This window comes from Stegodyphus dumicola, chromosome 2, assembly GCF_044657685.1.
Source record: "Stegodyphus dumicola isolate Sdum_Otavi_A_Nest chromosome 2, ASM4465768v1".
NCBI classification, from domain to species: Eukaryota; Metazoa; Arthropoda; class Arachnida; order Araneae; family Eresidae; genus Stegodyphus; species Stegodyphus dumicola.
In genome coordinates, this window is record NC_140769.1 from 235,917,589 (window position 1) to 235,941,351 (window position 23,763).

At 31.5% G+C, this 23,763-nt stretch overlaps 1 protein-coding gene across 3 annotated transcripts in view; it reads right to left on the reverse strand.

The window, feature by feature from the left end:
- Window positions 1–23,763, reverse strand: part of sbm (L-type amino acid transporter sobremesa) — a 180,723-nt gene that overhangs the window by 9,132 nt on the left and 147,828 nt on the right. For all 3 annotated transcript variants that reach the window (XM_085811910.1, XM_085811911.1, XM_035353826.2), the window contains 5 exons: window positions 13,946–14,069; window positions 10,915–11,018; window positions 9,220–9,316; window positions 8,333–8,482; window positions 2,087–2,255 (listed from right to left, as the gene is read on the reverse strand). In XM_085811910.1, the coding sequence (XP_085668036.1) occupies window positions 2,087–2,255; window positions 8,333–8,482; window positions 9,220–9,316; window positions 10,915–11,018; window positions 13,946–14,069 (644 nt within the window). The remainder of the gene's footprint in view (window positions 1–2,086; window positions 2,256–8,332; window positions 8,483–9,219; window positions 9,317–10,914; window positions 11,019–13,945; window positions 14,070–23,763) is intronic.

Consider the following 23,763-nt stretch of genomic DNA (forward strand, 5'->3'; position numbering starts at 1 on the left):
TCATACTTGCGTACTACGGCTATTATATGATATATATATTGTACACTGCTGGCCATTAAAATTGCACACCAGAAAGGAATGATCTGACGAACGTCAAAGTCACATGAAAGGAAGAAGTTGGGATATGCAAATGCTTAGTATTTCAGCGCATTTAGACGACGTAGGAGGGAGAAACAACATCTGAAGCACTGCATAAAAGAAAAGTTGTGCAGTGGATTTCTCATTCGGAAAGTGCTTTGTAAGGTTGGAGTTTGCTCAGAATATCCTATTATGCCTCAAAAAGGAAGAGGAGACGCTTACCAACAAGTTTAGAAATTCGATAGAGGCAGGATCGTTGCTTATCGAAAGTGTAGACTATCGTTCCGTGATATCGCCGGTCTCACTGGTCGATATCCAACCACTGTCATGCGAATATGGAATCAATGGATTGCTGAGAGTCATACTGAACGGCATGCGGGATCTCAACGCCCTCTCATGACTAACGCCAGAGAAGAAAGACATTGTGAGGTCAGCCCTGCAAAACCATACGACCACATTACGGACCATTAGTCAGGAAATGGGCACGTTTGCAGAATGCGTAGGATCAGCTCGTAAGGTACGTCGACGTTAGCAGCAGCGTGGACTATCAGCAGGGTGACCATTACTTCGGGTTCCCTTGAAACTGCAACATATAGAGACGGCGACTCTGGTGCGCCAAACGACAAAGCTGGGTACAGGAATTGCACAATGCCACCTTTTCAAATTAGTCCTGGTTCTACGTGCAGTATTCTGATGACCGTATACATGTCTGGAGTGTCTGAGAAGACTGCACATCGCCTGTTTGCATTCGATATCGGCATAAGGGCCCTGCACTTAGTGTGATAGTTTGGGCAGCTATTGGGTAACGACATGCACATCTCTAGTTCGGATCGACGGTGATTTGAACGCATATGAGTACACTTCTGACATCTTACGTTCTGTGATTGTGCCCTATCTTAGAGGCCCCCAAACGCCATGTTTCAACGAGATAATGCAAGAGCACATGTTGCACATCGTGTTCTGACCTTCCTCGGTACACAGGGTATTCGATTTCTACCCTGACCATGGTCCCCCACTGTCTCTAGATCTGTCACCCATTGAAAATATCTGGTCATGGGTTGCTGAGAGACTGGCCCGCCACCACTTTCCATCTACTACGGTTGATGAAGTGTAGCATAGACTTGAAGCAGTATAGAATGAATTCTCCATTTCTGCCATCCAAGCCCAGTTTGACTCCATGCCTAATGGGGTAATGGCTGTTTTAGCTGCCAGAGGTAGCAGCTGTTTCTACTAATTTCGCAACTCTGTAAACCTCCAAAATGCTTACAAATTTAATCATTTTGTCTTCATGCCATACTATTTAAGTGCAATAAATATCTTTTTTGTATTTACTTTCCTTCGTGGTGTTGCAATTTTAATGACCAACAGTGCATTATATCGGCTTATGGCAATAAAAATTTCAATAAAATATGCCCATTACTTCTAGAAGTATTCCAGCAAATGTGAAAATAATCTTAATTTTAAACGCCAGTATATGTATAGGATTTTGAATAAGGAAATAAGTACTCTAATATTACAAATTGTACATATATTAACATTCAGCGAGAAAATGAACTTCGAGATTACAATTATTTCAAAATGACATTTTATTCTAGATCTACTGAAAAAAATTACTGTGACTTTCTGTTAGACATACCCAAAGATATCAGTTAAGTTTTTAAGAAAATCATAATACATTCAAATTTTGCATTAGCATGACGTTGAGCGATTTCCTGCTTTTGTTAAACGTTATTTAATGTACACAAATGTATGATTGTTAACCTTCATGATTGAATCTCTAATAATACACATGCTTTGGTGAGTCTTTTTAAAGTAATATTTAAGTAATATGTTGTAATTCTGAATACAAATGAACTTAAAGCAAAAAGCTGTCAGATAAAAAAATGTTAACTACTCGTAATGATTACAGTTAGAATAAACTGAATTATCCTTGTATAGAATCTTCAAAAACGTTTATCAAGCCAAAAGCAGTTACGAATAAGAACAAATAAGAAAAGGTAATAATTACCCATAATGTTGAGGTGTATTTTATAATGGACAAAGGGAATGTAGATCAGGAGACCCGACAGCACAAACAGAGAGGCATAAAGGTATTCGATTTGAGGATCTTGTGCAATCGGAGCTACCACCAGGAACATGGAGATGAAAAGTACAATGTACGCAATGACGATTGGAACCTAAAACAAATTTTAATTTAGGATTCCAGTATTTTGCAAATTATTCATACTGCATTAGAACTTCTTCATAAGGCCTTTTTATGAAATGTCTTTTATCCGCTTCTTGACAGCTAATTTAAATTTTGAAGTGACGAAAAAGATAAGCGTTTTAATTTTTTAAATTAATTTTCAGAAATGTCTAATATAAATAACGTTGAAGAGAAATAAATGTGTACATCATAGGCGCACCTAACTGATCAATATTTATTGATGTTTAACAATGTTTTTACCCGAAACATTATATACAGTGAAAGTTCTGATTAATTCCGTGAGTTATTTTATTAACTTTATTGTTTATTGTTGTAGAAAGTTTGAGTTACGTTGTAAAATAAGACAATAAAATAATTGATCATTCTTTGTTTAATATTGTTACGTGCGTACGGGTTCGTAATAGACTGAATGCACAAGTCCGACAAAAGGTTAATAAACTTTATTCTTATCAAAAGAAATATATCAGAACTCTGGAATTTTCCTCACAGATATTCGTACAAATTGTTCACAATATCATGCAGTGTAATCAGTAGTTATACTTCAAAGTACTGAAAACGTTACATCAACGCAATGCAAAGCGCATCTAAAGAGAAAACTAACTCAAATACCTCAGTTCACGCGGACCTAAACAACTCTCAACAACAACTGAACTTAGACGCTTTCTTTCCGGCCTGTTATAGCTTTCAACCGGTCACGAGATATTTCTAGTGCTTTCTATTTCTCGAAATTACTGAAAAGAAATAAGAGGATGATGGAATTACGTTTATAGCTAACATAGCTCAGAAGAGCTATTAATTTCAAAACGGCATTTTGCGTTGAATCACTTTAAATGTCTGAATCAATTTTCAAACTGTTGCCACAAAATATTACCACCCTGTATAATATTCAAAGAAACTAAATAATGAAGAATCTACATGAATGTATGTATGTTTCTCGCACACTGAAAAAGAATACCTAGAGTAATTAAATTTTGAATAACATAGTCTTCCACCCGAACAATGGCACCTGGAAGCCCGAATTTGGAATTGGTTTTGCTATCTATTTCATATTTTAAAAAGTAATATAATTTTAATATAATTTTAAAAATTCGTTTAAGTTTTACGAAAAATTATATTATTTTTAAATATAATTTTTCGTAAAACTTAAACGAATTTTTGATTAAAAACTCAACAATTTCAAAGCATTGTAGAGAATAAAACATTTTTATCTCCAGCGCGAGACTGGCTATCGCTAATTCTAAAAATGCGTTAAATATTTTTAGCACAATGTGGCGTTAGACCAAATAGTCTCGGAACGTGTATATGTTTGTAAATGAAAAAAACGCCTGTTTGGGCGTAATATAAAATCTGAAAGCGTTCCGATTTTATTTTATTATTTTTATTTATTTATTTTTTGAACTTCTCCGGGTCAAGATATTCGTAGAAATAGGTTTGCTTCAAAATCAGCACCTACTGACTCTGTTCGTAAGAAGAACTCTAAACCGAAATCAGTGGCGAAAGAAGATGACGAGTGGATACCACCACAGAAAAACGCTTAGATGCCTACTGTTCGGACTCCTGAACCAAGCAAAACTCCTGTAAAAGCAATGCATTCTTCGAATACTCTCGCGGATATTTCCACGAGTAATAATTTTGATGTGTTGTCTTCTGTTCCCGTTCCGGAACCCATAAATATTAATCATGAAACTTCTACGAAAGATGACTTGCCTGAAACGCTGACGTTTCCTCGCAGATTTCTAAGAAAGAAAGGGTCCCGCCGATCATTTGTCCTCGACCGGAGTTTTCATGGAGTGAAATTAGAAGTCTTTTCTTCAAACACGGAGTTCAGAAATTTACGGGTATGCTGATCAGACAGAAAATAACAATTCTGTTTGATTCTGCCAGCCAACGTGACAGAGCGCTTGCTATCCTGATGAAGATGGAAATTCAGTTTAGCATGTTTAGAGGCAAGAAGGGCACTCCTTCGAAATTTGTAGTCAGAGGTCTTCCTGAAGATTCTTTTACTGAGGAAATCAAGAAGGAGCAATGCAAAGAAGGATTTCCTGTGATCAAGGTATCCCAGTTCACACGGAAAACTGACGGTTCAGAAATGAAACTTCCCGTTTTCTGCGTCTCTCCTTTTAAAAAGTTTAAAAGTAATAGGAACACTATGATGTGTTATCGGTGTCAAAGATATGGTCACGCGCAATTGTTCTGCAACAATCTCCCTAGATGTCTGAAGTGCGGTGAAGGTCATCTTACCTACACTTGCAAACTGCAGAAAGAAGCGAAACCTACGTGTGTCAACTGTAAACTGGAACATGTAGCGTTGCAAAAATTTGCGAATTTCGACCAAAAGATCGAAAAAATGAACCTCCGAAGAAGCGATCTCTATCGACCAATCAGCGAGTCCCTGGTGCTTTTCAAGCAAGTCCTGGTCGAATGAGAAGGGAGAACCTAGAAGAAAACCTTCAAGTTAGAAATCCTACTCCGATGCTGTTTTACAAGGCTCAAAGGATTTCGAGTTGGACGAAAACCTCAAGAAATTGATCTGCAAATTTATGGAGTTTGCTGAAAAGTGTAAAAACCTACAGTCACCTCAAGAAAAATGGATCGTTGAAGATCGTTGAAGAGATGATCAAAGCGGACTTACAATTTAGTTCGCTTATTGCATGATGATTAATTAATTTTCTCATTTTAGTTCTAGAGGGCTGTATTAGATGGCGCTAGCACACGGACTTGTCTCGTGGTTTTCGCATAGACTTCAGCTGTTATGATGCTATTCTTCTTGTATCTGTGATGTATGGGTACTCTTCTGCAACTCAAGATTCTTCTCTCAGTAACAATAAACTTGTTTTATACAAGTCCATCCTTAGACGTACTTTACTTTACTCCAGTACAGTATGGGGACACGCCGTTAAAACCCACATAAAAAAGATCCAAGTTATTCAAAATAAAATCCTTCGTGAAATTATTAATGCACCCTGGTTCATCTCAAATTCATATATTCACAGAGATCTTCAAATTGATACTATACAAAATTATATAAAAAACTTGCAACAATTTTTTTCCTTTTTGTACTATTACATCCAAACAGCTGTATCAGTTCATTGCGATGCTCACCTTTTCCTAGACAAAAACATAAATATACTTCGGATATTCTTACCTAACATTTTGTTAATTATTTGAAGTACTTACTACCTTACTGATCCAACATTTTTTCACGTTGCTTGTCTATTCTTATTCATTACATCTTTCTTCGCCGACTGATGGCGGCTAAGTGAAATATCCCATTCTACCATCTCGATTCTTCTTATCATCCTTTTGTTGTTCCAGACATTCTTTTATCTGACACAGAGTAAAAGCGCGCTGACACTCTCTTTCCATTCGACACAAGTCAAACTGGAAATACTGTCCGGCATTTTCTAACGTCATGTGGCTTTTAGGCCTTGTTTATCATCGAGCAGGAGATGTTGCACTTTGCGCCATATTCCGGCAATACTTGTACGGATGCGATTTTATTTCTTTTCCCTTTTAATTTTTTTATTATTTAATTTGATTTATAGTTATTGTCAAGTCTCGAAGTGTATGTTCAACTCTAATGTTGGATTTATTCCCTACTTTTTAATTCTTTCCTTCTCATGCCTATGCAATTTCTAGCGAGTTTTACACGTTCCCTCATTTGACTCGTTAGATAATTTGGGTCTTAATAATTGTTGAATAAAAGATTTCAAGTTTTAGATGATTTAACACATACAATAACATCTTACACATTTGCATAGCTGCCAGTTCTCCCGGTTTTTCAACATATCTCCCTGTCTTCTCCCCGATCGCCGAATCTTCTTCTTTTTTTTTTTTAATATTTTTTAACCATTAGTCATTACTATAGATACTTGTCGAACGTTTTATATAGCTACCCAGATGGTATCGTGGTTAGAGGAGCCTTCTGCGATACCGAAATACCGAAGGGTCCGGATCCGAATCTCGGAAAAGGCATGGATGTTTATAAATGTACAGTGTCTGTGTGGTATGGGGGGCATTCTACATATGCGGCGAACCAAAAGTACTCTTGAGAGGCTGGTACTATGGAAAGAGGGGTGGGAGACCTTTGGAGCTTACTCAGGATTTTCTTAGTATAAATGTGTAAGAAAATTACAAAGTGAGTTTAGCGAAAGAATATAAAATTTAGAATATTTAATTAAATTTTGATACATTTTCCATCATAATCATACTATAAATAGTTCAGTAATGCATTGTAAAGCGAATTTAAGTAAATTTGGAGTTCTTTTGAAATATCATGTCCGGGCACCGCGAAAAACTTCCGGAAACCCAGTTTGCGCGAGCAAAGTTATTCATTTTTCAAGGTTGACAGCTATGTATAGTTTGTCGTAAAATTACCCGTATTCGTCTTATCACAGAAAATTATTAACTTTTAACTAACCAAATTCAGGTATATTATAGTGTTTCTAATATTTTTGCATTTACCTTTTATTATCAAACTATTAGATGCAAAATATGTAAAAGAAACAAATATATGCACTTTCGGCATGTTCGCAATTCTTGAAGCAATTTGGAAGCAAATTTGTACACTCTAATAATATCTGAAATTACTGTGTTAATATACAATTTGAAACTAATACTTTTTCATAATTTTGAAAATAATACATTTTTGTACTCTTCAATACACTAATAAATAATCTTGTACTATGAACTATTACTAGAAGTAATAAAAATAATAGTAATAATAATAAAATCTGAAAGCTTTCAGTTTTATATTACTCCCAAATGGGCGTTTTTTTCTCATTTACAGACACGTACACATTTCGAGAGCATTTGGGCTGACGCCATATTATGTTAAATGTATTTTAAAACAGCATATATTTAGAATTTCCCGTAGACAGCCTCGCGCGATAGAGATAAAAAAGGTTTATTCTCTACAGTGTTGCCATTGCTCACTTTGAAATTGTTGAATTTTTTTAAATCAAAAACTTGTTAAAGTCTTACAAATTATGAAATAGACGATAAAACATATTCCAAATTTCAAATTCGGGCTACCAGGCGTCCATGTTCGAGTGGAGGACTATATTATTCAAAATTTGATGACTCTAGGTCCCGGTGTTCTATCACAATGCAAGAAACATACCTACATTCATGTAGATTCTTTATTATTTAGTTTCTTTAAATATGATACAGGGCGATAATATTTGGTGGCAACAATTTGAAAAGTGATTTCAGCGCTTTGAGTGATTCAACGCAAAATGCCGTTTAGAGATTAATAGCTCTTTTGGGGTAACGCCCATTTGGGCTAATATTAATAACAGGAAAAATAATAAAAACATTTCCAAAAATGGTACGGGAATAGCAGATAAATGGTTTAATAACAAATGTGTTAACAGATAATCAGTCACGGTTATGTACTGACACATTTGCGTTCATAAAAGATTTTTTCGTTCATTATAAAATATAAAATTTATGCAATTTCATGCATCAGTTTTCAGTAGTAGAGTTAGAATAAAGAAAGCTATAATGGCTTTTTCAGAAATAATAAATAAATAAATAAATAAAATAATAGTAAGTTTTAAAACCCATAATGGTGCGCAAGCATGCTGAGATAAGTAATTTCTGGTGCTACAGCCATATTTTATTCCTCATAAAAATTGTGAAAGTGCTTATAAAATATTATATAATTTATATATGTATATCATAAATGCATGAATTAAGTGTGTTACATTTTATAGAATTGGGGCATAAAGCTATAAATTGTTAAGGAATATAAACTTTATTTATAAATTGTTCAGTTTGCTCACCAATATAGTTTTTATAATTTAAAAGATAAATTATTTTTTTAAATATTGATCCTTCAAATGGAATTACCTCTGAGAGCAAGTAATTTGAATGGTCACGTGGAGGACAAATAAATTTTAAACCACATGGACAAAAAAATACTTGCCGCACCATGTGGATTATAAATGGTTTGGCAGCATAACGTAATTTAACGTTAAAAAAAGATTGAAAAGGTAAGCTAAATGTTTTACCAACGTCAAATGAAATGAATGTTTGTAAAATTACCTTGTAAGGTCTTCTTAGATCCTTCTTGGTGTGTCGCATAACTATGAGGGCGAGAAAAGTTAAACCATAGAAGAGCCATGCTGTGAAGCTGAAGAAGTCTATGAGGCTCCCAATATCTCCAGGAATGATCATGCATATAGCCAAGACAGCCTGTTAAGGTTATAAAACTTATTAGAACTTGAAATACATTATATATCTTTACCATAATAAACATGCATTTCCCTCAGTCTTCTCAATATGATTAACTTCTTGATTAAGATTTGGTTACAGAATTTTAATATTCGTATTTGTATTTCATTCAAAATTAAGCAAAAATCGACGGCGTCAATTTTAAAACATCTGTCTAAGGTTGCCTTTTGCCCACATTTAAAATTATAAAACAGTTTCTCTCTCTCAGTGTGCACTTTTTCTCTCTCCTACATTTATTCATGTAAAAAAAAGTTTTATTATGTTCTTTGATTTATATTAATATCACTTGCCGCTGTACTTTCAGGGCGCTTAAAAACATATTACACCTTCCTTTATAACCACAGGAAAATATTTTAATTGTCTGTAAATGAACAGCATAGTTCGAGCATTATTTATCCATGCAAATTGATTTCATTGAGAATAACTGAAAACAATTATTCAAATTAGTTGAAAAACATAAGCATATGTAAATAAACCAAACAATTTTCGAAAACTATTTCACCATACTTCTACTAATAAACTATGCAAGCAGTTCACCCAGAAAAAATTAAATTTATTTGAATCATATTACTGCCAGTTTTTATTGCATTACTTTCGGTTAGATCAAGTAGCATATTAGCTATAAAGTAATAATGGTATAAAGAGATAATTTTATCTTAGCATGATAATTAAGAATTTTAAGAAATAAAAAGTATTACGTTGAAGATGAGAGCTGGAGATGGTGTGAGACGGCGCACATGTAGATACGATAAAATGTCCACAAGATGACCTTCACGTGCTGCTACGTAGCATAATCTGATTAATGAAAAGAATGCAAAATTATGTCAAAGAATAAAAGATAATAGCGATTTAGCATCAAAGAAAAACATTTAATTGTTTTAAATGATAGATGAAATTTATATTTAATCAAAACTGGAAAAAGTATAGATTTTCTGCTTGAAGAAAAGTCGTTTTTATGTAAATAAAGGACTTTGGAATGTTTATTATACTAATTATTGATGCAAAAATGAGGCATTATTTATTGCAACGCAATTGGAAAGTAATAATTTCATAGCTTTTCTTGGGGAATAGTAATGAGAGATATTTGAGAGAAATGCTGCGTGTGAAACTGTAAGGCTGTTGTTGTATGTAAATAAACTAAAGTTCTTGAACCCTACTAAGACTGACAAGCGAGTCATCGCTCCGTTTGTGAAATTACAATAAAGTCCTAAAGTTTTAAACAACTTTTCTATTAAAAGCTTTAAATGGAATAAATACACGATTTTGTGCATACAAATTAAAACTCCGTTTCTTGCGGTCTCGGTTAAAAGAAAGTTGTAATTAAAATTTAAATTGCTTGATCTGGGAGACTGCAATTCAAAACTAGCCTATAACTAAGCTCTGTCTCAGTTTTCTAAATGTGCGATTTACTTCGGCTAGCAAAGTGGCTAAAGCCGGAAAACTACTGTATCTGAGAATGAGATGAGAAATGTGCTACGTCAAGCGTTGCTGCCACAAAACTCCATAAAACTTTCAAAACTCTGACATAAGTATTATTAATTCATTTACATTTTGGTGAGAGCTAACGAAAAGTGATAGTACAGTTTCAAACAAAAAAAAAAAAAAAAAAAAAAAAAAGGATAATTATCATAAAATATAATGTATAAAATAACGAAATGTTTCACATGTAAAGGCCAAGAATTAAAGAAAATAATATAAAAAAGAAAAATCTGTCAAATTTGGGCAACACTGAATACATTTATCTCGCATTACACAGATGACAGCGCATGGGTTAAAAAAGAAGCATTTTGAAAATTCATATATAACATATAACTGCTGAACTTCTGTATTACAAAACAATACCTCTTATCAATTGCATTAATGGTATAACAAAAGTTAGTTCCTTAAAGCATCGCATCCCGATTTCGTAATAGACTTATTTGCCATAACGATATCAAAGTAATACTTAAACGTATATTATTTAAATGGCTCACTTTGTTTTGCACTGATAAGCAATGTATTATTTAAATTTATCAAATAAAGAGTTTTAAATTAGCAAAAACAAACTGCATTCCTCTGAAATTATGCTTTCTCATTTAGAACGAAAAATAAATTAAAACTCAATTTATGGGAAAGAAACTGCAAAATGGGAATGTGTAAAACATATCAGAAATTAATTTACTTCTAAAAACTTTGAAGTTCTACCCTGTAATCAATTAATAATTCAGAACGAAAAATACTCCATTTTATTAATCTTGAAATTTTTTAAACATTTAAACAGTTTTGAAATTTTAAACAAATGACATTCTAGGTAATTTATAAGGAAAACTAAAAACAAAGTTAAATATTGATCTATTAGAATTAGATATAGGGTCGGTGTTACATTCATTTTGACATTAAGTTTTAATATTCACCTTCCTCCAGTGAAGCAAGATCCGTTTCCAGCTCCGAATGTGCTGAGAATAACTGATATGGGCATCACAAATGATAAAACGCCTAAGACACGATGGGCCCATGTCTGAAAACAAACAAACAAACAAAAAATATTTTATAAACTAATATACAAAGAAATTTCTAGAATTGTTATTATTTATTTTTCATGAATAATTGAAGGACTAAGATCTAGGAATTATAACACATAAGTTTGAATAAATTGGTTAATTGTTGAACAGCAATAATAGTAAATAGAAATATTTTTAATGTTTATGACGATAGAAATTGGTAGGAAAATTTCTATCGTTCTATTGAAGAACTATAAAAGGAAAAATTAATTTCTCCTACTTCAGCTAGATGCAGTATCGCAAACTCAGGAGGCATATAAAGTACTTTAATGTTATTATTTGGTGATCCACCTATGTATCGAACACATGTATATCATTTTACTTATTATAATATTATTATTATCTACTAATGCAAATTATAGAGATGCATAACCCACAAACGTTAAATAAATTAGAATATCGGAATTTCAGGAAAACATAAAAGATTTCCGTGAAAGAATTATTTACAGTAACCTAAACAATGTGTTACTTATTAACTAAACTGTTATTGCAAACTAAACTGTGGTTCAGATTATTCTCGTAAGGATGAAAGGATTTGAATCTTATTTCTTTCATTATAGGTTCTGATTTTACTAGGTTTCGAGCTTCTATTTAAAACAAATTATTTATCTGGCTTCTCTTTAACTCGGGACATTTTCCTACAATGCAAGTGGAATAGCTATAAGTTTGAATTTTTTTTTTTAAATTTTGGCTTATATGAAAAGTTAAAGATTAAATTCATTGATACTTTCTAATACCCATAGATTCAAATTTGGATACTTTTAGTTGGGAAAGACAAAATTTCAAAAATTATCAAGCTTTAGATAATTTATATTGCTTCGATAAAAAGCAAGGAATGACCATTGCGTCATTTACTCAACCAAAGCCTCCCAACACTAAAATTCCTCAAAGGCTATAAACCAGGGGATCCCTCAGAGTCAATAATGACCTTCTGGGATTTCGTAGGGTCCAATGACAATAAAGGGGCCGATAGTCGATTGTGCACCGGCAATTGATCGATATAATAAAGATCCTCCAAAATGTTTACTAAAAGAATTGATAATTAATTGTTTACTGATATAAAGCTGAGTTATGTAAGAAGGAGGAAGTCATATAAAATAAATATTGTAGAGACATTAGGTATTTTTGGGAAGGTCGGAGAGATGAAAAATTAGCAACGTCTTCGCCGGGAGTCGAACCACGGACCTCTGGAATACCGGCCCAATGTGCAGAACCACTACACCACGAAGGCACGCTAGGAAGGTGGGATAAGTACCTTATAATATAATAGTCTATACACTAAAATTATTTCGCATGTTTTTTTAATTAATCATATTTTTTAAATATATAAAATTTTTGTGCGATAAATGTAATAGAAAATAGTGAATCGCAAGAAGTCAAGAAAACATAATAAAAAATATGAAGACCGTAAAACTAGACTGCAAAACAAAGAATAGGTTGGGCATTTTCGAACGAGGTGATTTAAGAATATAATTAAGCAATTTTATGCCAAATATTAAAGGAAAATTGTATCGATGCATTAATCGCGCCCCGTCGCGATAGTTAAAATTGCATTCTAGAGTCTGATTTTATTTCTGAAAACTTCTTTATACTTGTAAAATCAAAAATAATTTTAACACAAAAAATAAACGTAAAATAAAATTAAAAAAAAAATACATTTTTCAAACTTTTGTTAAAAATTTTAAACTAGTTATGTTTAAGTTTTTATGTTTACTGTATAGTATAGAGAAAAATGTAAAAGTGTCAGTGAAGAAGACCCTTTCTTTAAAAAAGGGGACGATGCAACAAAAAAGTTTGGAGATTCGCTGCTCGAGTTCTCATTTTGTTAATCTGTATTTACTTCTTTGTATAAAGTAAAGGAAATATTGTAATCGCAAAAATTTTCGGATATCATATTTCAAAGATTTCGGATATCATATTTGTTCATTTTTTGCTATAAAAATGATTGAATTATGTTTTTTTTCTTATCATACAGTTAAGGATTTTATGCCTTTAGTTTATCTGCATGCAGCAGTACTAGAATTGTCAACAATTTAAAAGTTCTTTAAATGCGGCCAGGCCTAATTTTTTTTTAAACTTAAACAGCCATACTCGTTTACATTTGAAACTTAGCAGAAAAGTGAATTAAGTCAGCTTCTGCACCTTCAGTGTCTTTTAGCTGAGTGGGACCAAAAGTAATCTTTCAATTTTGTGCGCCGAAAAATCTGCCTTCTAGCCCGCTGGCCGAATTCCTTGTTTTTGCATAGGAACTTTAATTTTAATTGTAAATATTATTTTTCAATTGTTTTAACTGTATTTGGTGTTTTATATTTTTCTATATTTTTCAATTTTTAATTAAGATATTTGAGGTTTTATGTATTTTTGCCTTGCGCGAAGTGACAACTGAATTTATTGAATGATAAATATATCTCAAGAAATGAAGTTCGAGAAAATGCATTTAAATTATATGCAGCAAAAAATGCGTATAATTTAGTACTCCGTAGAAGGAAGTCATGTGGTGTACAACACATCAGACTTTTTTTTTTTCTTATTTTGTTCTCATTTGTGTTAACCTTATTAAAATTGAAGTATTATCTCTCATAATATTTCTAATTTTTTCCATAATTTTAATTAAATGATTTAGTTATTCGACTGAGAATTTTGCGGATGTATGTTACAGAAAAAACAAAAATTCAAATAAAAAGTCTCCAGCAGAATTAAAATATAAATATTTTTCAAACTTTCGTGATGAAAGTATTCAAAAAGAAGAAAGTTTTCCAAACTTTTCTATTATGTGATTGATCTTTCATATGTCAGTTTTAAAATTTTTGCTAAGTATTTTATATATTGAGAAGTTACACTTTTATCGTGACTTTTCCTAGAAAGAACACATAAACTGACTTACCACAGCCACGGCTTCTGAAGCAAGTAACTCTGCCGATGACATCACAGATATATAAGATACGTTCACCAACACGTAACACAGTGTTACTAAAGGTATTCCAATGGCTATGGCTAATGGTAGATTTCTGAAATAATAACATATATCGTTTTATTAAACTAGTTTGAATAAAAAAATTATAAACAATTAAACGCATAAAAATATCATCCGTAATTAAAATCACTAATTAAAATCACTGGACTTGTTTAGGCATAAAAATATTACTATTTATTTCAGAACTGAGACCATCTAATAAATTCTGAAGTAAATTTATGCCCAAATGGGAAAATTACATTCGCTTATCTAATTGTAGCATATTTGTAAAGAAATATTTAAACGGAACTGGCTGGTATTAACATTATACATACTGAAAACCAATAAAAATAATGAGTCTAACCTCGTGATGTCTTCTAATGTGTATGACTTTCTCCGAGTCAATAGACAGTTTTTAAATGTATTTCCGTTTTGATTCATTATAAGATATATTCTAAGTTACATTCAGTTGCAAAATTCGCATTCTTTGCTAATTATTATGGACTGCAAGGAAATCTGTATTTTAAATTTAAAATTACAAAAATAATCAATAAATCTAAATTGAAACCATTAAAATCATATTTACTTTTTTAACACCAAAACAAAGATCAGCATTTGCTTTCGTTATTCCCAAAACTGAATAATATCGATAGAGCAAAAATCATGTTTTCAATCAAAAATAAAAATAAAAAGCTAAACATTAAAGTCTATTTGAAGGTAATAAATGTTTTGCATTTAATCTTGAGCAAAAAAGCAAGCCTTTTGCAAAAACGTAAGAATCGAAATTTCAGTTATACAAAGCTAAGCTTCGCCTTTACTCACATATAATCTTTTACTATAAAAAGCATCAAAAGATATGCGGTGGTACTATGCATAAAAAGATATACAGTGATATATCAAACGATTTACAGGGATATTATATATCGAAAGACAACAGCGATACTATAATCTCTGTAGCTTCATTTAGCAGTTTTGTGGCACATTTTGTTACAGATACCTAGGGCTTACTATGCATATACTAATTTAAAAAATTTAATAACATATTCAGCTTTATCTCCTTTAGATAGTCTGGATTTCTTTCCAGAATTAGACAGAAAGCGATTTAGAAAAACTTGATTTAAAGTTTTCTTGTGAAGATATTAAGGGATTACGAGTACTGATATTATTTTCTTTAAGATTTTCATTCTTTTATGCATCAGTCTGTATGTTTCCTCGAAGTTACATATAAAGCATAAATGAAATGTTCCAAGTACAGACTTTTTGTTGTAAAATAATGCTAAAAATCATTTCTTACCCTGAAAATTCGTAGCAATCCTTTTCTATTATGAAATATTTTATCTCTCCCTTTCCCGCCAAAATGAATAAGCTTTTGTTTCCTCAGTTTCCATAAGAAAAAAATCTTACACTATCTTTATTGACCATGTATATCAAGAATAATTTTGCTTTAGTTGCATATACGACAAAATATAAGAATATATTGATTTTCTTTTAAATGTAAATTGTCTACACAAAATGTTTTTCAAATTTTAGAAGTATGGTGATGCTTAAGAAATACTTCATAAAAAATAATGTAAAAATAAATGCTAAAAAATCATTAAGCTGATTTAGATTTTTAAGGTGGACTGCATGCTGAAATATCTAAAGTTTCGAATTTTTCACAAATCCAGTTCAAATATCATGCTTAAGATAGAAAACAGGCGATTCTTATAGATCATCACCGATCTTCCATTAAACTGTTTCTAAGTAACTGAAATATTGTATTATGCATTTTTCTTTGGCTAAAATGATGCGCGTTATCCATTTACATTATTAACCTTTACCTCAGAAAGTTTTTTTTTCTTCGAAGTGAGATTTCTTAATAGTTCTTAGTAAACTGATGAGATTCTTTAATAATTCTAATGCAGAATTTCGAGATCAAGACCATAAATATTTATAATCAGATTATTTTTTGTTGCCATTTCGTTCTACAAAAATGGAAGTTATTTAAAAATAAATACTATGATTTCCGAACCTCTCCTAGCTATTACTTTCTTTATTCTGTCATAGAAAAAATATAATTGGTTCATCTCTCTGAAGAAGAGCTATCTGAAGTTATACATGAAATATTTGCATATTAGTATGCCTTAACTATAGTATGTAGACTATTTGCATATACAAAATAGAAAGTTTAATTTCTGTTCGAAATATGCTTTAATTTGTTTTTGTATATATGCATTTTTTACTCGTACAAAGTATTTTCGATTTACAGGTCTGTTTTTATCAGCATCTTTAAATTCCTTGTTAATGACTTAGATTCCTTTAGATTTAAAAAAGGTTTAATTTTGTTTTACAAACAGAAATATTCATCAAGTAATTCCCAAACCTCTCGATGCTACTTGCATCTATTATCTTTCTTTGTGGCTTTTTAAAAATATTCATAACAGTATATGACGTAGTATATGACGAAATGTACAGTATATGACGAAAGTTAAAAGTCTAAGCAGTTCGTTTTTATAATAAAATGGAGCATAGAGAAGATTCGCAGATGAACTGGAGCTTATTATGAATGCTTAAATGAATTGTTTGGACAAAATATCAATATACATCTTTATAGCATTAGCAGTTTTGTTAAATATTATGAATGGAAGTGCAGAGTAATTTAGAAGTTTGGAACACCTTTCTAATCTATAAATCACTGCAGGAATTCAAATTAAATTTTGGATATCGGTAATGGGTAGATAGCACTAATTGCTGAGGAATATGAGAATCTTGGTCACAATCTTGCATCTTGCTCGAAACTCTTAAATGGGAAAAGAGCCATGTAAAAAACGAATTTAAGCTAAAATTTTCGAAAAATGCAAGCTCCACCGGCGGCCAAGATTCGTTGAATACCAAAATTTCGTCCCGGAACCCAACACAGGCAAACGGACCGGCCGTTTCCTCCATGTGTAATTTGAATACGAGCCATTTTGCCTTAAAAGTCCTCCACGAAGGCATCCTTTCCCTTAGATAGATAGCCTTCGTGTACTTTGCCACATACAAGTAACCTAACTTAACATGAAAAAATGCAATGGGGTAGTTAGATATTTGACTTAATTATTATTTTAAAAGATTACAGGAATGGGGTAGTTAGATATTTGACTTAATTATTATTTTAAAAGATTAGAAATGTTTCTGTGAATGGATTACTTTTGGCATGTTGTATTTTCATTCCAGATAAAACAGCGCAATACGGTCGAAGAACAAAGCAAGATCGTCGATATGATTGGTAGAAGACGTTCCATCTGATGATCTTGGTCTCACCAGTAGTTTCGGCGTGATGAATTCATGTGCATTAGTATCTATGGTTTCGTTTGTTAATTTTACCGTTCACAGTGATGAAACTTCATCACTGGGTAGATTTCTCCGTGGAAATAATGCCAGCCACATGGATTTTTTACTGAATTCATATTGCGAATGGTGTCATCTGCCCTGTCATCTTATCTTCTGCATTAAGTGGAACCTAACTGGTGTCATTTGTTTGCATATTAACAATAATATGGCAGAACTTTGTCTGAAGCCTTTGTCCCAACCAATACTCCGCTGAGGCTTCTTCATGAAAAGCAGCAGAATTGCAATGGCTCTTGTCTAGTTTATTACTATTTTCGGTCACGCACTGTTACTATCACTGTTCCACAGATTTGTTTTACTAGTTTGACGACAGCATGATGGGTACTGCGAGCCGTGTTCGCTTGAAGTCTGTTAAATTCCTTAACCCTAAAATACGAGCAACTGCTTCCACCACTCACAGAAACGACTTTAGTTCTTTACTGGACTTTTTTCAGTCAGGAGGAATGAATAAATAACTAGCCAATACCACCTTTTACCTTCGCTTTGTAGGTCATTACTTCCTTAACGAACAAAGGCATAAAAATATTAGCTGTTTTGCAGTTTTGGAACCATTCTAGCTTAAATTCATGAATCGCATTCTTTTCCTCTATCGGAAGATTTCAGGGATGATTAGATGCAATTCCTGCAGTGGTTTATGAAATAGAAAGAACAGAGTGTTATTTTCAGTTATTTGAAATCTTGTATAAAATCTAACTTGTTATTTTAGCTTCAATACAGCAACTAAAGCTTTTAATTATTTTATCTACTTCATCTCGATTTTCTATTCTTATTTGACGTTTTAACAATTTTTTTTCATTTCTTTTAACAATCACACACACACACACAAAGATGCAAGACATAGACATAACTGGTCACAAAACATTGGTTTTAGTGAATATTCAAATTCTATACATATTAAAATGTAAATTATTCTTAAAAAATAGATTTTTTAACAACTTTTAGATTTTTAACCCGAGTTTAAGCTTTAAATTCCTGTAAAGTACACATACATGAAAATAAAAAAATATAAAGAACTGCAGTCGATCATCTACAAGAAAATAGAAACAGGCAAATAAAAATATATCTATTTATCTGTGAAGTTTTAAAGAACGCATTTATGAAAAATAATGAATTTACAGACATAATACAATATATAAACAATGTACACTGAAATGCACAAAAATACTAAATGCGTCATTAAATTTCTATAAATTTACATATATTACTTAAGAGAAGATTGTAAAGAAAGTTTTGTAAGTAAAGTATAACCACTAATTTTATTTCAAATCAATTCTGATATTAAAGATAAGGGACAGTAAAACGCACTGGAGTGAAAGATTAAGGAAAACTTGGGGAAAAAAGAAAATTAGAATTTTAACACAAGGTATTGCATATTATTTTTAGAAACTCTATGTTTAGAATGCTTTACCTAGTTGGTATATAAAAATTACTGCTTATGTTTGAATAAGGAAATTAGAAATGCATTAGAAGAATGGAGAATGGAAATGTTGGATCAAAGTATAGGTAATTATTATTATAAATATATTCTCAATGATAGTAAGTTTTGATTGTTGCATATTTGAGTAAATCATGCAATAAGCGTTTAAATCCTGTTGAAATATGCCGGAGGATTAGAAGAATGGTAACTAAACAGAATTCAATTATCCAAGGATATATCCCAAGCTATCCTTTTTAGACTCTAGGAATAGTCGAGAAAGAGGGGGAGGGAGAGAGAGAAACAGTACTTCATCATTCAGGGCATGGCCATCCACAGGCCATACCCACATCAGAAGACATTTTCATCGCTTTAACAGGGAAAGAAAACAGGTGATGAAAACGCATTAGTTTGCATGGAGCTTGCTACATGCTGTCCATTTTTATATGAAGAACTATTCCCAGAGGACATTATCTGCATAGAGAATACTTAGACAATTTTTCGATTGGACTGTTCAGGCTGGTATGTACTTTTAGTAGACAAGTTATCCAGTCGATGTGAAATGAAATAAAATAAAAGCTTGTTGAGATTTTATTCATATCCTACATAATATCCTACAAATCCTACATAAAAAAATTCACTGACAGATTATGGTATATTAATGAAGCCGGTACTTGAGGACGCCCATGATTTATGTTCCTTAACTTCTCCTGCATAATATGAAGTTTTAAAATTATTTAGAGAACATCATAATGAAGCTACAGATTGTAATTGAATCTGCTTTGTGGAGAGAGATTCTAAATATATACCAATCTAGAGAGAGAAAGGAACAAAATGTATTCCCAAGAATATTCTACGTGGTTTTGCGTGGAATGATATCAAACGGCCGCACAGACTCGCATTGTCTTTCAGAATACTTCCTTAAATAAACACAGATGCAAAAACAGTACCTTAGGTACATATGAGAAATTTTTAAACGCTTTGTCAGCAATGAATTCTTCGGTATGGAAGAAAATACACGATATTATCAAAATGCAGTTTTCTCTGAATGTTTAAAATGTAAGATTATGCAGAAAATGGACAAGCTTGTCCAATTAACATGTTAACATGTTTGGATCACTTTAGGCAATGAGATTCAGAAAATCATGCTCTTAGACACTTCGCGAGTGGAAAAAAGAAACGTAAAGAATAAAATATTTCTTTCCTCGAAATATTTTCAGAATTAAAAAAAAAAGACATGAACTATCGTCGCCAGATTTATGCTTTTATCAAGAGAAAAAAGCCCGTTTATTAAATTATAACTTTGAATTTGTACGTTTTTCTGCATATTTATTTATTTATTTCTATTATCATTTTGTTTAATTATTTTTATTCTTCTTTTTAAAGTGTTGCTCACTTCTAAAATTTTACATTTATTTTTCGTATTTCATCAGTTACTAAAATATTAGGCTTTTCGGTACATTTTATATTTCTGTCTAAACAATTAGACGAGTATGCAAATTTATATGAGTTATTTTTTCAGTTTTCTTTGGAGTGTAATCTGATTAATACTTTTAAACTGGAGTTCTCTGAAAATTTGGTAGGTTTCTGAAAACTGCTATTTTTAGCGTCAAGTAAAAGCTAATTACACGTTATTGATAGAAGATAGTTTTTGATGTAGTTAGAATATCTCTTTTCAAAACCTTAGAATAGGAGTGATTACATGTTTCTTAATCTGTTTAAGAAACATGGGCTCCTTTTGATAAGTACATAATATATAAGGATTTCTGTTAGTTATTTGTAGCTTATCATTCTCAAACAGCTATGCTAGATATGATACAGTAACAAAATTTTCATATCAATAAAATGCACACAAGAAAAAAATCTTAGACATCATTACAGACTTGTCTGTGTGTTAGGAAAAATAAAAAGGGGAGGAGTTTCTTCTATAACCCTTGAAAACAGTCTTAACACAGAACTGCTAGCTTACTTTTAGAGTATTAACTTGTTAAAACTAAACATTAAAAAATAAAGAAAGTAAATTGGGAAACAAAAAATGTCTTTTATATAATCACAATTATTCTATAGATTTGATTTTATAGGTGGTCAGTTCGGAAGGTATTGAAAGGTAATGGTGTTGAAATGAATTTGAAAAAGAGCTTTAAAAGGAACATTTAGAAGTTTAGCTTTCATTTTGAAAAGGTTTTCATTTTAAGGAGAATTTTAATAATTAGCAAGGTATAGAAATTTGAGAAATCACTTTTCTTTCAGTTACAGTCTCTAAGAAATAAAATTCAAAATATTTAAAAGAGTTAAAACAGAATTGAGTTTATTAGAAATCTTAAAGGAATATTTTCAGAAGTCCGAGAAGTGAAAATATGCACAATTTGTTTAATCAAAGCAGCATTATAGTTGTTACTGTAGGATTCATAAATTTATTTTAAAATTTGAATTATATAATTATGTCGATTTGATTTAGGTATATTAAAATGGATGTCCATGAAAAATTAACATGAAAGGAAAGATTAAGATTTCGAAAAATATATTACTTTTTAATGACTGTTCTTTAATAATAACTTTACATTAATATTACTTTTTAACAGACGGAATTTATTTAAAAACACATACGAATTAACTAAAGAAGAAAATCAACTAATTTTTAAGGCGGGGCATTATTAGTCATTTAATTTCATTTACTACCAATGGTGTTGGTGTATTTAATTATGGCAAAGCACACTAGGGCTATCTGCCTAAGGGGAGGGATGCCTTTCGTGGAGGACTTTCTAAGGGAAACTGGCTCGTATACTCGTATACACCATTTACTACCAATGTAATTCCCGTATAGTACTAAATACAGGATTAAGAAGCCTTGTTGTTAATTGTATATAAAATAGATGCAGATATACTAGCTTTTTGTTAATTTCGAAATGGAGAGGTCATTTGTAATGGACATCCCAATACAGGCACTTAATAGAAGGATAGACACATGCTATTTTAGATAATTATCTAACATTTATATCTTCACAAATCTCTCTTTATATTGGAATGCATTACAATAATTAGAGAACTTGTTCTAGCATAATGCTGTATGGACTGATATAGTCCTTTAGCAGAAACAAAGTTAAGTGTAGTCTCGAATTGAATTCTGTGATATATACCAAGAAATAAAAACCTTTCTAAGAACTGATACATGACAAACTGTAGTCTTTTATACATAGTGTTTCATGTCGATTAGTAGAAACTGAAAATATGGTAAAAGGTAGAATCTTTAAGCGAGAGTATATATGTTTGGAAATTTACTTCAATGAGTACTTCTTAAGAGACAGGATGAAAATTTCAAAAATTCGCTTGCAGCTTAATATGCACTAGAGGTAATTAATATAGAAAAAACCGGGTAATAGGGTAAACCGGTAAACCGGGTAATAGACTTGAAAACGTGTTCTAACTTTTTATACATAGGATTATTCATGAATTACTACGATTCAAGAAAACATTATTGATCCAGTGAATTCAGAACTTTATGCAGCAAGTTTTGTTACGATGTTTGACTACTCTAGAGCCAAATTCACAATTTTTTTTATCATAAACCAGTTGTCATTAAAGGATGGAATGCTTCATTATTGTTTAAGGTGTGTTAGAAACTCCTATAGCGACAATGTTAAATTGGCCATTTTCGGTGTACCTTTTCTCATAATCTACTGTAGATATACGCATGAAATTTCTTGTGTAATTAACGTATACCTATTTGATTATACTGAAATGAGCTTCTGAAACATTTTGTAATTTACAGAATATTTTGTTAAGCATAGTAAAATTTAGCATTTTTTCACACAAAAATTTTTGTTTTAAATTTTATTTCCTTAGTTTATCACAAAAAGCTCATTTCAGTAAATATTAGGAAACCTAATAAATATCCATAAAAATTTTAGATACATGTGAGCAGTAGTTCCTGAGAAAAGGTGCATCGAGTATAAAAAAATCACGTTTGGAGAAAAACGCGTTTTTAATGTACAAATTCTCATTTACCAAAGCATTCGATGACAAATTAAAACTAGATTTTTTACAGTTCTAATTTTCATAGGGATTAAAGAATGGTATTTTTAGAAAGATAAAAGTGTAGAGAATTTGAAGATGCAAAAATCCAAAATCCCATTTTTTGAAGTTTTTTTTGTTCCAACACCCCTTAATCTTCTGAATGTTTCTTTCGACTACTAGATATTTTACGTACTCGTGATAGCTGTTGATTAAAGATAAAACAAACTGTATAAAGCATTATTATTTGTTAAACAACAGCTATTTGACATATTTCATCTACTTTGCATTGCTATTTTCTAGTGTACAAACATAGAAGAAACATTGTACAAATATTTATTTATAAGTAATAATATTCCAGCATTTACTCTTTTTATTTAGTTCGAGTTGTAGATCTCTGTTCGTTAAATTACTGAAAAATAGCTTTATATATATTATATATATATAATAAATGCTATTTTACTCCATAGTGTTCGCTTCCCACAAACTGAAAGCCTTTACATTTTGATAATCTTAAGTATGTTAAATATCGCTGTTGGTAGAACTGGAAACTATATTTGAAGTACAATTTTGATTAGTCATTCTCAAGCTAAATTAATTTTTACTTACCCTTCGATACACTAGTAAGGGGTGAGATCGCGAAAATATTCAACTCCATTTTTTTCAAGGATCTTTACCCTCTGGTTTCAGATCCACTGGAATATGAAAAACCTATTTTCGACATGTCGATGTTCTGTGCAATTCGTCTTTATGTCGATACTTTATCTGCCTCAAATATTCCCTCGGGAACCTGAAATTTGGAATGGAAGTATTCTACCCCATGGAAACGAATGCTATTGAAATCCAGACATATCACTGCATCGGGATGCATTTTAACTTTTCAGTTTTCATTCTTTTTCAAATATGTATAAATATAAAAAATCCCAAAACTTTACTGAGGTTTCTTTGGATAAAT